The following is a 17,626-nucleotide window of genomic DNA, read 5'->3' on the forward strand; positions in this document are numbered from 1 at the left end:
TTTTTTTAGTTTTTTTAGTTTTTTTAGTTTTTTAGCTTTTTTATTTTTTTTATTAGTTTTTAGTTTTTTTTTGTAGTTTTTGCCTTTTTTTAGTTTTTTTAGTTTTTTAGCTTTTTTATTAGTTTTTAGTTTTTTTTGTAGTTTTTGCCTTTTTTTAGTTTTTTTAGTTTTTTAGCTTTTTTATTTTTTTTATTAGTTTTTAGTTTTTTTTGTAGTTTTTGCCTTTTTTTAGTTTTTTCAGTTTTGACGTCACCTGATCCAGTTTTTTCAGGTGACGTCACCTGATCCACACATCCACAGACAGACAGACAACTTATTTTTATATACTAGCTGTTGGGGTGGCGCTTCGCGCCACCCCAACACCTAGTTGGTGGGGGCGCTTCGCGCCCCCCCCAAGCCCCCCCGCGCGCGTAAGTCGTTACGCGCCATAATAGTTACGCGCCATTGTAGTTGTGTCCCTATGTCCCACCTTTGAATATAGATAGATATATATATATATATATATATATATATATATATATATATATATATATAATATATATATATATATATATATATATATATATATATATGGTTTTAACTACGTAAAACTTGCGAATATACAACATTCTTTGCTGTCCCATTGTCTTTGCATATAAATAGATTGTCAGGTTTACCGACTCTTGAACATGCAACATATAATGGTCCATGGGAAAACAATCTGTATTCAGATCTATACCTCATGATTCTAATGATTGCCCTTGAGCTTTGTTGATGGTTATTGCTAATCGACCATTCCCTGTCCCGGTGTCCCGGTCGTCATTTATATCCCCCTGTTTCCCCCGGTGTCCCCGTTGTAGTTGTGTCCCTGTGTCCCGGTCGTCATTTATATTCCCTGTGTCCCGGTCGTCATTTGTATCCCGGTGTCCCGGTCTGTATATACATTCGTTTTTTAGTTTTGTTTTTCTCCTTTATTTTTTTCCTTTTTTTTTCTTTTTTAGTTTATTTAGATTTTTAGAGTTTTTAGTTTTTTTATTAGTTTTTAGTTTTTTTTTCTTTTTAGTTTTTTTGTAGTTTTTACCTTCTTTTTAGTTTTGTTAGTTTTTTTTTTTACTTATGTCCTGGTCGTCATTTATACTCCCTGTGTCCCGGTGCTTTGTTGATTGCTAATCGAACATTCCTTTTGTCCTGGTCGCTTTCTCTTTGAGTGTCGTCATTTATTTTTTTCTTTTTTAGTTCTTTTAGTTTTTACCTTTTTTAGTTTTTTTTAGTTTTTTAAATGAAAATTTTTTTTAGTTTTTTCCTTTTTTTCTTCTTAGTTTTTTATTGGTTTTTACCTTTATTTTAGCTTATTTTTCAGTTTTTTCCTTATTTTTAGTTTTTTTTTTATTTTTTATTTTTTTAGTTTTTTACCTTTTTTTAGTTTTTTTTAGTTTATTAGTTTTTTAGCTTTTTTACTTTTTTATTAGTTTTTAGTTTTTTTTTGTAGTTTTTGCCTTTTTTTAGTTTTTTCAGTTTTTTATTAGTTTTTTATTGGTTTTTACCTTTATTTTAGCTTATTTTTCAGTTTTTTCCTTTTTTTTAGTTTTTTTTAGTTTTTAGTTTTTTTAGTTTTTTACCTTTTTTTAGTTTTTTAGTTTTTTTTAGTTTTTTAGCTTTTTTATTTTTTTTATTAGTTTTTAGTTTTTTTTGTAGTTTTTGCCTTTTTTTAGTTTTTTTAGTTTTTTAGCTTTTTTATTAGTTTTTAGTTTTTTTTTAGTTTTTGCCTTTTTTTAGTTTTTTTCTTTTTAGTTTTTTTGTAGTTTTTACCTTCTTTTTAGTTTTGTTAGTTTTTTTTTTTACTTATGTCCTGGTCGTCATTTATACTCCCTGTGTCCCGGTGCTTTGTTGATTGCTAATCGAACATTCCTTTTGTCCTGGTCGCTTTCTCTTTGAGTGTCGTCATTTATTTTATTCTTTTTTAGTTCTTTTAGTTTTTACCTTTTTTAGTTTTTTTTAGTTTTTTAGATGAAAATTTTTTTTAGTTTTTTCCTTTTTTTCTTTTTAGTTTTTTATTGGTTTTTACCTTTATTTTAGCTTATTTTTCAGTTTTTTCCTTTTTTTTAGTTTTTTTTTATTTTTTATTTTTTTTAGTTTTTACCTTTTTTTAGTTTTTTTAGTTTTTTTAGTTTTTTAGCTTTTTTACTTTTTTTATTAGTTTTTAGTTTTTTTTGTAGTTTTTGCCTTTTTTTAGTTTTTTCAGTTTTTTTTTTAGTTTTTTATTGTTTTTTACCTTTGTTTTAGCTTATTTTTCAGTTTTTTCCTTTTTTTTAGTTTTTTTTAGTTTTTAGTTTTTTTAGTTTTTTACCTTTTTTTAGTTTTTTTAGTTTTTTTAGTTTTTTAGCTTTTTTATTTTTTTTATTAGTTTTTAGTTTTTTTTGTAGTTTTTGCCTTTTTTTAGTTTTTTTAGTTTTTTAGCTTTTTTATTAGTTTTTAGTTTTTTTTGTAGTTTTTGCCTTTTTTTAGTTTTTTTAGTTTTTTAGCTTTTTTATTTTTTTTATTAGTTTTTAGTTTTTTTTGTAGTTTTTGCCTTTTTTTAGTTTTTTCAGTTTTGACGTCACCTGATCCAGTTTTTTCAGGTGACGTCACCTGATCCACACATCCACAGACAGACAACTTATTTTTATATATATAGATATAGATATATATATATATATATATATATATATATATATATATATATATATATATATATATATATATATATATATATTATTATTTCATTGGAGTCTATTTAATCTAGTAATCTGCTTAATTAATCTAGTCTATTCAATGTATTCATTTTTGTTTTCTATAGTTTTTATTTTACTTATGTTCTTTTCTTCTCGTTTTTGCTCCTCTCTCTGTGAGTAAGTGATTATTTTATTTTTTTTTTTGTTTTTTTTCTTCTCTGAATAAGTGACTGGTTTGTCTTCCCCTTCTTGACAAGCCAAAGAGCCTTTGGGAGAATAGTGAAATGTAATATTGTATGCATATTTCATGATGAATAAATCTTATCTTACCTTATAATTTTGCATAGTTTTTGTGCTTATTTCTTAAGTAACAACTCTTTGAACAACTTTTAATTAAACTGTTATTTTTATTTAAAAAGGACTGTTCATAGTATTTTATAAATCATAATGAAGCACGTTATAGTAAAGAGTTGCAGGTTTGTATTTTGAATTCCCCTCCAAAGATTGAATTTTTTTATTCCGGTAAATGGAGCGTCAATGTAACCTCATTAGCTTTTCAAAAGTTCTGTGAAGCCATACTACTACATCTAACAGCTCACTGCAGCACTAAGCCACTTGAAGACAAAACAGTTGCGCGCGCTCATCCTCCATCCCAATCTATTCAAGGCTTCTCTCTTTACACCCTCCCAAGAAGTTCCAATTTCCTTAAAAAATTTCTTACGACTTCTTCCTATCTCATTCGGGGACAACCTGCTTTTCTCTTGGCCCTAGATGGTTTGCTTAAAAGGAAGCTCTATGGTAATCTTTCATCCTTCATCCGCAGGACGTTTCCTAACCATCTGAACATTTCTCTGAATATAGCCGTAGAAAGCGGGCCTCACTCTCTGCACTGACTGCTACTCCTCTGGTTATAAAGAAATATTCTGGAAATACAGGGAGGAGAATTCTCTTGGCCCTAGATGGTTTGCGTAAAAGGAAGCTCTATGGTAATCTTTCATCCGCAGGACGTTTCCTACCATCCGAACATTTCTCTCCATATAGCCGTAGAAAGCGGGCCTCACTCTCTGCACTAAATGCTACTCCTCTGGTTATAAAGAAATGTTCAGAAAATCCTGGGAGGAATTTTACCCGAGAAAACTTAATAGAATAATTTTATTCGCGTTGTAAGCATTATCCCTTGCAGGTTTAGTTTACATTGCAATTTTGTTTACCTTACATTACCTGTGAGAGTAATACCAAAAAGTCAGAGCAGACGTTCCAAATATTATGACTTTAAATCTTCCCACTTAATTTCCTTTTACATCTCTGTCACTACTTTATTGGTTGTTGTTTTGATAATTCAGCCCTCCCCCCTAAAAATCTGTTTATATGCCATTGTAATATTTACGTTTTACGTTGGCTACAAAAAGCTTAAGTGAAGCGAAAGAAAATATATTAAAAAAGACAAGAGAGCCTTGGTTTTCTTAATGCTAACTATAAACTGTAGTTTTAATAGTTATAACTATAAACTATATAAACTATATATACCAAAAAACTAATTTCAGTAATAGGCTGAAGTTAATAAAGTTTGATGATTGAAAAGGATTTATTCAGGTCAAGACCAATTTTTTACATTTCAAGATTAAAGCGAATATTAAAAAAGAAATCTCGGCCCTTTAAATTAAAATCAACATAATATTTACTTAATTAACTCCGACGGCTTTTAACTAACACAAATAGGATACAATATGTTAAGACTTCAGATTTACTTGGATAACATATAGGGTTCGAAAAGCGAAGCGGAAAAAAGTAAAACCGAAAGAATGAGCCAAATTCCAAATCCTGATGATCGCCACCCATAATTTTAGAAGAAATAGCTTCTGTCAATCTTTTAGCGAAACTTTCCTGTCCCATCTACTTAAAAATTGAGATTTCATATTTTTAGACATATACTGCACTTGAATCTTGTAACACTAAAGCTGGTTGGAATTTGGTTCATTACAAAGCAAGACATAAAACCAAGTTGCGAAAAAAAAAAAAAAACACACAAAAAAAAATTAGCAATTAAGGGCAGCTGTTTGACAGTATCAGCATCATTAAGGGTTTATTTGGATTCAAAAGTTTATTTCATAATTATATGTAGTTGCAAATTTTTACAATTAAAAATTTAATTTTTAAAATTCAATTTTAGAGTCTACTAAAATTTTTTATTTTAGTAGATTCAATTGAACAATTACATTGTTCATCGAATCTACTATTAGAAAATTTAAAATCGACTGGCTCAATTCTACCTGTACAATTTATTATTGGTTGCACCAGCTTATAATAGAAATTACGTAGCCAGGGATGGTGATGAAAAAGAAGGACTGGCGGGTACTAATCCACGTGGTGGTGCAGAGCAGAAACATCATCGCTATTTTGAAGTGAACCACTTAGAACTTTAGAATTATGTTCTCTCTGCTTGTACCACAGGCAGAACCATAATTTACTGAAATGAGATTTAGCTTGTAAATAGATAAAGGTGGTTGTTGTAGTGGTAGCAGGCACGTGCGCAGGAATTGTTTCGGGGGGGGGGGCAAAACCTTCGTAACAGCAGATATAAATTAGCACTTTTTTTATTCAGTAATGCAAAAAGCACGTATATCGGAAAATACAGATTAACTTTAATCTGTAGTATTGTGGCGGATGGGGGGAAGAAGACTGAAGCCTCAAAAGTACGTTTTAGGCTCAGATTATGTTCATAGTGATTTAGAACCAGTGATTAATCGATTACATCCGACTGAAAGGGAAATTTTAGGGTTAACAGTGCAATATGGGTGCTGTGGGGGGTAGTTCTTCTATTGCAAAAACGTAGATTTTAATGAAAAATGATAGTTTCCAAAATTTATCCATTAAAAGCTGTACTTTATCCTGAAAAGGGGAGAAAAACGCCCTAATATCAAGGATAATTCTATTTTGCTGTGGAAAGCAAACTCTCTTTACAAAAAAAAAAATAACAGTACAATTGCTAATTACTTCAAAGAGGGTAAAAATTTAGACAGAAAATGGTTAATAATTGGGAAGTGACTTGACCGGATAATTGCATGCTGTAAAATACCCCCAAAAAAGCTTCACACATGTATCTAGATTCTTAATAAATGTCCTACTTTTGCCAGAAATCCCAAGAAACCATGGGGAAATCAAACATTTCACAAAATTTCGGGGGAGGTGTCGAAGGTCTCCCCCCCTGCGTGTGTGCCAGAGTGGTAGTTATTAATAAAGCGGCTGTAAATAACGACACACTATATTTTTCTCAAATTATTTATTCATTTTCCTTAAGAACAGCTGGATAACTAAAGTGGACTCAAAAGCAAACCGAAAAGCTCTAATTCAACTATCTACGATGAGGGCTACAGATTCGGAACTAATTCACTACTACAAGGGCCAGATTCTTTCAATTATGGCTATTAAATTTAAATCTAACAACAAGAATAGACTAAATACAATTGTTGGCTTTGTAATTAACAGAAAACGTCATAATTGAGCAACACTCAACGTCAAAATGGATTGGCAACAAATTTTAAAAAAAAACTTCTTCATTTTTAAAACACATTACGTTATGGGTAAACACTTTCTTATACAAAACACTTTTTTATAACACTTATCATAGCGCACTAAAAATAAAAGAAAAGAATCATATTTTTCAATGGAAAGCAGTATACTTTCACAACAGAAAAAAAAAACACAAAACAATTAGTTTGTACAAAATCGTATACGTAGTTTCAGTAGATCACATTATTAAAAAAGAACTCAAAAGGAGTGAAAAACTAAATAAATGTAACACAATTCAAACTAAATGGAATAAACTAAATGCAATAAAACAAATAAATAAGTAAATCATAGACCATACGAACTCAAAAAGTGTTATGTGACTCCTACTCCTAAAATCAGATTTATAGATATCTCAGCTCGTTCGATCGATTGGCCAATTTCGCTTTCTTGCAGTTTATTTGGTTAGAAAATGCCTAGAATTTTCTAATTTTTGGAAAACGCATTACCTTGACTATTATCATTTGTGGAAAAGTTGAAAATGGTGTTTCTGGCATCCAAATTTTGTCTGTCGTATTTTTCAAACAAAAAAAAATCTTTGTAGGCTACAAATATTAACTTTACTTAGTTGTTACAGTACTTGCAGGAACTTTACGAAAAGTCAAAACAGTAATAGTAACTGCAAACTGTAACAAACCTGAAACTTTTCATTCTACTGCTCTCCTGTACATTTTACTGTCGCGTATCATAACGCCTTTTGAATTATTATATCAAAGCTATTACCTAAATTACTCAATCATTTCTTACAAGCAAGAGCGCAGTAGAAATCTCATTTGGAGGAAGGGGTTCAAATTGTTTCGTGTTCAACTGGACTTGCAATACTTGTAATAACTTACAATGAGAGAAATCCTCTTATAGATCCCTAATTTTCTTTAACAAAAATCAAATAGACCGACATACTCTATTTCAAATTTTATAGAAAGTCAAATGATAAGAAGTGAAAACAAATAAATGCACTTTATAACTATAAAAAAGGTATATTATGATATGCAGTGGTTCAGTCAAACCAATTTTAATATTGATTTTGTTTAAATAAAAAATATGTTTCTTGTCATAAATCTGTATGCCTGATACTGAATAAACTTCAGATGATAAAGGTGAAAATTTCATACTATAACAATTAATATTTTCTATAAGGGCATGCCCAGGGTGACTTAGGAGTAATTTTTGGAGTGATTACTGGGAGCTACACCTACTTCTTAAGTACTTCTTGGGGGGTTATTTCCTCAAAACAAGCTTGTAAGGGATTCAAAGGGTCCATAATTGATTAATTTTAACTTACTGAGGCTAGCTTAAATTCGAAGATAAGCCCAGTCCTAAAACATGTAATCAGGGATCTCTTAGAGAGAGGTTGAATTTCTCTAATTTTGAAGAAAAACAGAAATATGTGTACTTATAAAAAATATAGCACAGTATAGAGAAGATCTAAAGCATATGAAGATGTCAGGGGAGGGGGTCTGAAGCAAAACCTACCAAGGTTACTTGCCTGCTTGTTGTACTTTCAAAAAAATTGAAACAGGGTCTCCTCTCAAAGCAGGGGAGGGGGTACTCTACGTCCTTCAGTTTTTTTTTAAATCTGGGACTGATGATTTTCCGCAAAAATCATACAGAAAAAAAAACTATAAATTTACCATTTTAAGCCATCATACACAGACCCTCATCACAAAAAAAAGTGATTTTGTCCTGAATCACAAGGCTAAAAACGTAACAATAAATTCAGCATGCTACGATTACTCTATGGCAAATGAGTTCATCTGTTATTGGTCTATTCATACATCAGGATTTGTTTCTACTTTGAAAATTTCTTCATTGACTTTTTAAATAAAACACACATTCAAATACCCATTATCTCATTAATCTAATTGACCTAAAGTTACACTATTTAACTCCCGTTAATACAGCTGGTACTCATTCAAATACAAAGTATAAGAATATATTATTTTTAAAATTTAAATATAGGAACCTAAGATAAATTAACGCTACTGTTCAGACTCACTAGCTCGAAGGTGGGACAAATCGCCTTTTGATGATGTGTTTGGTGAAAGGTCCATTGGTGCTGCACAAATTCCATGTTCAATTCCAAAATTCCCGTGCCACATAGCTGGCACGAAGTACTTAACTTTTAGATCAATATTTTCGTCATTAGTGACTCTCTCTTCTTCAGAAGATGTTTGAGCAGAAATTTTGTCAAAATTTACTGTCTCTTCCTTAATTTTTGAATTATTTACTATAGGGGCTTTCAGTGTTCCATTTTGATCACTTTGGACAAGAAAACGACGAGTAAAATCTCGTGTTGGCTGTATTGGTACACTGTTGGGATCACAAAAACCATCCTTTAACGTTATTGTTGGAGAGATGCACGAATTCACACGCTTGCGCTTTGCATCAGCATCCAAGAAATCTTCTTCTTCACGAGATGAATGCGATGACAATCGAAGTTTTGGTAACCGTCTTGTTGGTATGCCAAGTTTTTTGACTTTGTCATACAGCGTACGGGATGGAACTTTAAATGCTTGTGACGCCCTTGCTATTGTCATTCCGTTGCGTATAGCGTCAACGGCTCGACTGATGTCGTCAATGGTATATTGTCGGTAACGTTTGAGCTCTGTTCGAGACTGTGTTTTTGAAACGCCAAGCTCAAAACTGCCACAATAGGAACCTGTAATTAATATTACTTTTTAAGATGGATTGCCTCTATTAAAGTTTAATTAATTTGATGACAGCGAAAATTGGACATATTTTCAAATTCATAATCTAGAAATAGGTATTTTCAAAGATCTTTCCATCACGATAGATAAAAGTTCAAAGAGGGATAAATCCTTTTATTAAACAGTGAAAAAACAATAAAAAATACCGAATATTTCGGTCACACACACAGTATTGTTTTGTTGTTTTTTTAAAGTCTAACACAACGATTTATCCCTGTTTGAACTGTTATTTATATTCTAGAAAGTTTATGCGCTACTGTTACGCTATCGTCGTTTTGCTATTGTCATTCTATTATGTATAGCATCAACGTCATTAATGATGTTTTCTAATGTCATCAATAATATATTGTCGGTAGAGTTTATGTTTTGTTTTAGACTGCGTTTTTGAAACGTCAAGTTCAAAATTGCCACAATAAGAGCCTGTAATTAAGTTTACCTTTTAAGATAGGTTACCTCTATTAAGGTTTAACTACTTTCGCCTTTTGAAAGCAAGAATGGCTTACCTGACACCCCTAGTCAAAATTGAGTTAAAAACCATACCAGAGTTATTTTTCACGGTGTACCTTCAACTTTGTCATAAGTGCGTATTTCTTATTTTTACGAAAGCGTAAATTGTCGTAACTAGCCGAAGGATGAACCTGGGGTGTTTTGTCGTAACTGCTTAGCCTTTATCATAGGTATCCAAGAAGAAGAAGAAAAAGAATTATAGGAATACAGATATGGACAATAGGAAGGTTATGTCAAGGGAAAGGCTGGTACTTGTTGAAGCACTCAGCTGAATCGACTCTGAAGTTAGTACATTATGATGAATCAGAAGGTGGTACTAGTTCTGGTTTGGAGATAGAAGTATCTGTTAGGATAAGAAATGAACTGGAGACTGAAACCTCAATAAAGAAGAAACAGAAATTGAAAAAACAAAAACACACCCATCACAGTGGGTGTTCAACGAAAGGCAAAAGACTATAAACAAAGGAAAGATGTTTGTTGATCTATAATCAAAGAAAGTATTTGATACAGTAAGGAAAGTGAAGGAAAGCTCGTGTCGCAGCTCAAGCAAGTTTTTCTGTAAATCCCTGATCAGTCATAATGTGATAAAAATTTTTGGAAGACTTCTGGAATCATAATGCACAAGAGAAATGTTCTACTTGAAGACTGTGAAGTTTGATAAAAAGAAACGGAACGAAAAGGTAGAAACTGAAAGAAAAGCTTCCGAGAGATACTATTTCACAGGAAGGGTATAACAAGAAGAGTTTTTAAAAACTTTTTTCTGACAGCTCTTAATATTTCCAAGCAACCAATATACTATTCTCAAGGGAATAGTAGGGCAACTGGTACAGACACGCCTCAACGAAATGTAGCTAAGTCTCCCTGTAACAAATCAAAGGAAGAAGACACTAACCAGCTTTGAATGTTTCCAAAATTTATGAACTTTATTTAGAAGCATGTAGTAATGAAGGAAATACACTAGTCTCTTCCGGAATTTACTGGAATATCTGCAACCAAATTTACCATCTAGATTTCCATAAGCCCAAAAAGGACTTATGTGACATATACAAAGAGAAACATTTGGCCGAAAACCATGGAATTGAGCTACCAGAACTCAAAAAGAAAAGCTTTGAACGACATACCATTAGCAAGGCTGATACTAAAGAGGAGAGAAAAAAGGATAAGGCTAATAGTTCGTCACCTGTTCTATGCTTTGATCTTGAAAATGTAAGAAATTGTATTAAATTGCCGTAAAAAAATTGTCGTAACAAAATGGGAAAAGATCCCAAGCGCTGTTCTGCACTTTTGTCGTAACTACCTTAGAATAAATAAAGACGGGTGAAAATGTCGTATCCATTTTTCCTTTGACCTTTTGACCTAGTAAACGTCTCTCAATAGAACCAGAAGATCTAGCAACAGGTCTCTCTTAATAGCGGCTCTAAATTGGCTTTTCATTTGTTTTTCTATCTACCATACATTCAGCTACAAAAAACCAAATTTTTAAATTGCGTTTAACTGGGAATTTTAAAGAGTGCGGCTACGACATTCTTGCTTTCACAAGGCGATTTGATGACAGCCAAAATTGGATACATTTTAAAATTCGTATTGTAGAAAGTTTATATGCTATTATCATGTTGTTGTCATAACCCTATTAATATTTTATCAGACAGTTCGTGGTAACGAACTGTAGTAAGAAGCGACCTGGCTCAATAGTAACCAAAACTCTAAAAAACGGAATTTTGATACCAATAGTTACGTCAAAAGGATTGCATTTTAATGCTGCTTTTAAATATAAAAGTTTCATCAAGTTTAGTCTTACCCATCAAAAGTTACGAGACTGAGAAAATTTGTCTTATTTTAGAAAATAGGGGGAAACAGCCCCCTAAAAGTAATACAATCTTAACGAAAATCACACCATCAAATTCAGCGTATCAGAAAACCTTATTATAGAAGTTTCAAGCTCCTATCTACAAAAATGTGGAATTTCGCATTTTTGCCAGAAGACAGATCACGGATGCGTGTTTATTTATTTATTTTTTTCCCCAGGGGTGATCGTACCGACTCAGTGGTCCTAGAATGTCGCGAGAGGGCTCATTTTAACAGAATCTACAAAAATGCGGAATTTTGTATTTTTTGCCAGAAGACAGATCATGGACGTGTGTTTATTTATTTTTTTCCCAGGGGTGATCTTATCAACCCAGTGGTCCTAGCATGTCCCTAGAGGGCTCGTTATAATGGAAATTAAAAGTTCTAGTGCCCTTTTTAAGTGACGAAAAAATTGGAGGGCACCTAGGCCCCCTCACGAAAAACCTAATAACTATGTCTTTGGGGACGACTTACTTCCCCACAGTCCCCCGTGGGATGGGCTGCAAGTTACAAACATTGACCGTTGTTTACATATACTAATTGCTATTGGGAAGTGTACAGACGTTTTCAGGGGAATTTTTTGGATTTGCGGGAGGTGGGAGAAGCTGAGGGGGGTTACGTGAAAGGATCTTTCCATGGAGGAATTTGTCATAGGGGAAGAGAATTTCAATGAAAGGGACAGGACTTTCTAACATTATTTAAAAAGACAATGAAAAAATAAATATGAAAAGTTTTTTCAACTGAAAGTAAGGAGCAGCATTAAAACTTAAAACGAACAGAAATTATCACGGATATGAGGGGTTCACCTCCCCGTAATTCCTCGCTTTTACGCTAAAATATTTTTAGTAGTTTCAACCATTTATTCTACGGCCTTTCTGATTCTTTGAAAATCCTTATCGACAAAAAAGGTCATCCAGTTAATCATAAAAGCCTAAAGGCAAGTTAAACCAGTTATCTCCTTCACAATCTGACAATGATGTCAAACCTTTTCCCTGCGCTAGCATTTATCTGTAAAAAGGAAGCAAAAACAATTTATTCTTGAGGGGATTAATATGCACTGTTCAGATGCTAAAGAGGACTCTTGAGGTTTCTGAAATAACGTATTGTTTTATTTCTATTTGATAGCTTATTTATGTTTAACCTGCAAAGAAAAACCAGGGTTTTGAAGTCTGAAGCCTAGGTATTATAATTCAAGCAAACCATGAAGTTATGTTATCATATATGTTGTTTTAAAGGTTTATATTTAAAGCAATAATATTTTAAACTACACATGCAGATTTTTTTTTTACGTAATGCTTGCCTTGCCATTTTGGGACACATTAATAACATCTATCAGGTTAAGCTATTTCCAAATTATCTCTCTGCTATCTGTTATAACAACTGTGCCTAGTAAATAAAAGATGACTCTGCTAACAAAGTGTTTACAAGCTACAGCATAGCGATAGAAAAACGAAAAGAGGCCAGATTCTCGCAAGCTTCTGCTTTCTAAACTTTTTCGTACTATAGATAGCAGTACAGTAGCGTTGCAGAGAGGAGAAGAGGAGGGCAGGGGGTCCAAAAATACCTTTTTTGGTATTTCATTTAAAGGTATTATTTGTTTTGTTGAAAAAATCAAAATAAAAATAAAATTGCTGCCACCCTAGATCCTGAAAATAAATATTTCCCTTTCCTCCTGGATTTTCGCGAATACGCGCCACTGACTATTAATAGCTGTAGCTAATGCTGTAGGGTAACTCTGAACTCCCCCTTGTTTTTTGTCTTTTTACTTTTAATAGAATTGGAATTAAGTTCTTTGTTATATTTTTTAGGTCCTTTTCGTTTTGAACATGAATTCTTTTTTGTCCCATGAATTAATTATAAAACCTCTGTTACCACTGATGATGTTGATCAACAGGAGGAGAAATAAGTATTAATCTGTGTATTGGCGCTGACTTAGAATCAGTGGCTTTGTTGAGTGGGGGGGGGGGCAAGGAAGGGCAGTTGCACCCCAATAATTTCGAAAAACTTTAATTTATTAAGAAACTTTTAAACTGTTGCTCGTTTCAGGTGTCAAATTTGCTCTTTACTTTTGGCAGATATTTTTTTTTAATTAATCCATGCTCGTTTTTAACCTAAGAAAAACAGAAAAATTGGGGTAAATTACAGTTTACAATATGTTCCACATTAATATTTTTCCAAATATGCTACCTTTGAAACCTTATCATCAAGTTAAAATGTGAGCCTAATTTATGGCATAATTGAAAAATGTCCTATGCTTCTTGTTTTGTCACATTTGCTCAGGTCTATTTTTTTCCCTGATATGAAAGGTGCTTTTACTTCCTAAAAACTATCAGTTCAAGATTAGATTCTCTTGTTTTAAAACTTTCGAAAGTGGAAATGAATACACCCTCTACATCTGCAAATAGGACAGAAATGGAATCATTGAAGAATACAGTGAATATAATTTTCTGAATGAAAAATAAATAAATGAAAAAAGAAAATAAGACTTGGTGCTTTTTATAATATTATTTGTACTATAACTAGGAAGCTCAAATCGGTTGTAGCTTGGTCATGGAATTTGGTAGAGGAGGATCTGCTCTAGCAATCATGAAATTTTCTTAATTTTTATTTCCAGTATTTAGTTGAAACTTTTACTCTCTTATTTGTCATTGAAATGCCCAATAAGCGCCGATAACATTCTATTCCTTACGTTAAGAATTCACATAATAACCCATGAATGTAGAAGAGCCTTTATGTACAATAACATGCTGAATTCTTACTGTTTTTGCTTTTCTAAATATTTTTTTTAACCAGGTCCAAAAAAAGAACTGACATAAATGTACTGAGGATTATTACTGTTATTAGTCGTATTTCACGTAACACCAGCGCTACCTGTGCGACATTTATCTCTGCATCGTCATGTTATAAGAAATGTCTGCTGCAAGTAGGATAAAGTGAATTTGATCAAAATATGTTTATTTTTCTCACAATTTAGAAATTTTGTGTGCACATATAAGCATTACCAGCCCATTCTCTTTTTCTATTGTTATCAGCTTTATCATGCAGCACTAAGAGACCGAGTTCTGCTTGTGAAGGGAATCATAGACCTAAGAACGATATTCGGTGTCACCCCCCCCCCTCTGTAAATGTATATCCCCCTCCATACCCTGATTTACATAAAGAAAAAACTTTTGTGTAATTTTTGTACAATTCGTTTTCTTAAACAAATATACAAAGGGAAAGGTAATTTTCAAACCCTAGGAGTCAATTTTCCCTTCCAATTGGCATTCCCGGCAATTTTTAATTTATTTATGGTTTCTGCTATAATAATGTCGAGAATTGTTCAGATTTTCTGGATATTGTTTGTTAAACAATGCCAAACAAATAAGTTATTAATTCTGATTTTATTTTTTGAATACTTTCAAATTTAAAATTCAGTTGCTAATTAAATATGGGGAATATGTCACAATATAATGTTACACAATCTTGGGTGATACTTTGCCTTATCGTGTATGTTTGCTTAGACAGGGCTATTGTGCTGCCTATGATTTTTGTTTCGGGTTTATGTGGCCCTCTGATATCAATACTATTTATTAATATAAATCAGGGAAACCAAAAACGAATTAATTTAATAAAAAAACAATATTTCAATAAATCACGTTTGTTAAAAGTTTAGTGCAAAAAATTAAATCTTGCAGTGTCGTAATCCATTCAAAATTGCTAACAAATGAATAGTGCGATATCTGGGGCTATTCGAATAAAGCATGGTTCAATTATGAGATTTAGCATCCTGTGCTGGGAGTGGGAGTCGAGGGAAGTGGGGGGAGGGGGTATGTACTGCAGCATTGGTGGTGAATCTGGCTTAAAAACCAAAGTGTATACGACATTTACCTTAGCCCATCTGAAACCTTGATTACACTATGCTTTTGTCGTCTGCAGCAGAACATTGCTGACAATTTTGGCGAAAGCCAAGCACCAGCAATTATATGTAGGATTGTTTGATGTGGGTTTACTGTTTTCAGTGTATTGCATAATATATTTTTAGATTCACCAAGTAGTGTGTTTGTTAAATAGTTTCCTTTCTTTACTAACGTTTGAATAGCACCTACTTCAATATCGCCCCTTCTTGCACCCCCCCCAATAAAAACACTGTTGCTACGTCCCTGCTTGGAATTGGGTTACCTTAAAACTATATGTACCAATTAATTTTTGTATACAAGCATAGGCATACCCAGAATCCACCCCAGAGGACGTTTTGATTTCCAAAAATGTGTCCAAAAGACTACAATTAGGAATTTTGCTAGTAGAGATAGTCAATTTTGAATTTTATTATAAAGTAATGGAAGTTTAAAATTTTCTACTTTAATATTTTTCTTAAAAGTGACTTAATACTGCCTAAAACATTGGCATTTTATTAAATAATGCCAAGTCTTAGATTATGAAAACAAATACGGTAGTGAAAAAATTAGCGACTTCCATACATGGGTTTTGTAAACATCTTCATTTTGTTCATTAACTCCATATAGACTATAAACAATTACTAGACAAAATTAAGTCACCTCCCCTTCTTCCCATTTCTTCTTATTATTTTTTTTAGAACCTTTGGAAGATAAAAACAACGCACCTTTTTGCTCACTTAAGAAATTTGATCCAGAAAAAGAATTATTTCTTGTACACAGCTTTGGCAGGACTGGAAAATTTGGGAAGGTCACAGACTGCAATAAATAACACCAAATAAGCAAAATATTCGAACACAATACAAAAAAGATATATGAAAAAATAATAGCTGTACGGTAAGAAGAAAAAAATGACAAAAAAAAAATTATACCAAATTTAAGGCCGTATCCAAGGGGGGATTTCAACTCCACTCCCCGTTAAACTTTATCCGACTTGTAAAAACGTAGCAGAAATCAATATAAAGAAATTTAATACGTTTTTTGAATTTTTTTTAACCAACCTCCCTTCAAAACAATCCTTTTGTAAAACCCTCCCTCCTCCGAAAAAAATCCTGGATACGGCCCTGACTAAATGTAAGCAAATTCACCCCATGTACAAAACAACTCGATACAAACAAGTGAATGCTTCGCTATTTAATGGAGCCAAGTCTTCAGGGCTTTTCGACTAATGCTTAAAGATCTCTTAAAACAAAATATTTCGAAATTAGTTGGAAAATACAGTAAAAACAAAGACAGATAAAAACTGTTGATGTTGGTGAATATCCCTAGTCTACATGAAAACTATTTCCGATCAGGTTAAAATTCTTGCATAAATTGCTTTTATATACCTGACGTTAGCGAGCCAAATTAAAAAATCATATCGTCCTGAATTTTTTAGAAGTGTTTTACAATTCACCCATTGAAATTTTACTACCATTCATTCTTCAGATTAATATTTTGTTTTCTTCCTTTTAATCAATTTTGTCGCACAAAAGCAATTTGTAATTTAACTAATTGGAAGTTTTTTAGCAATTGCGGACTGGCTCTGATTTTATAATTTCATGAATTATGTTCTTTTTTTTGTTTATAGCCTTTAACATAGTAAAGAACTTTTTATAATTAGGGATTTTAATAGGATAGTAATTAGCATAAGGGTGGTAAATTAGCATAAGGTGTCTAATCTTAGCACTAAAGTATTTAATTTTAAAGTCCACAAACATCGAATATTCATAAAAATTAATAATAATTAATATATGACAAGCATATAGAATATTAATATAATACAGTTAATTAATTAAAAATTAACTAGTATTACAATATCAATTTACTGATATAGCTAATATGGAATAAGTTGCTAACCCATATTTTCGCAATAATACCTTCGATCATACACAAAAAAAAGATCACTTACATTGTGCCCAATTACGCCTTTTATCCCATCCTTTTCACCCTTGTCAATTTGCAAAATTTGTTCCGCTCCTGCTGAATTTCACAGTTCATATTTTAATCATTGTGTAATTTGCAAATTTCATGGTAAAAACAACTGTCGCGAATCTCAAAGGCAAAAACTAGTGGTGGCTACCTGTTTTATGTAATGTGATGAAAAAAGGCCTAATTTTGTGCGATAACCAAGCGTGCAAATTTGCGAATTTCACGGTAAAAAGGTTGTTGCAAATCTTGAGACAGCTACCTGTTTTGAGTACGTGATCAAACTGGATTTTTTTTTTTTTTATGATAATCCAGAGAGCGAGTTCAAGCATCAAGTGGCAACAATCCACGGAAATTCAAAACCGTGGAAATCCACGGAAATCCACGGAAATTAGGATGAGGGGAATGTGTTTTTCTAAGTTTAGGAGGGTTAATTTTGCTGTTTTAAAATTTCTTTCAACGAAAA

General features: G+C 32.2%; 1 protein-coding gene across 1 annotated transcript in view; it reads right to left on the minus strand.

Moving 5' to 3' along the window:
• Positions 1–4,272: 4,272 nt before the first annotated feature.
• The window catches only part of LOC136043002 (uncharacterized), a 39,323-nt gene continuing 25,969 nt past the window's right edge, over positions 4,273–17,626 (minus strand). The window contains exons 5-6 of the mRNA XM_065727892.1: positions 15,921–16,011; positions 4,273–8,916 (exon numbers count right to left, since the gene is read on the minus strand). Of these exons, the coding sequence (XP_065583964.1) occupies positions 8,237–8,916; positions 15,921–16,011 (771 nt within the window). The 3' untranslated portion in view covers positions 4,273–8,236. The remainder of the gene's footprint in view (positions 8,917–15,920; positions 16,012–17,626) is intronic.

This window comes from Artemia franciscana, chromosome 2 (assembly GCF_032884065.1).
Source record: "Artemia franciscana chromosome 2, ASM3288406v1, whole genome shotgun sequence".
NCBI lineage: Eukaryota > Metazoa > Arthropoda > Branchiopoda > Anostraca > Artemiidae > Artemia > Artemia franciscana.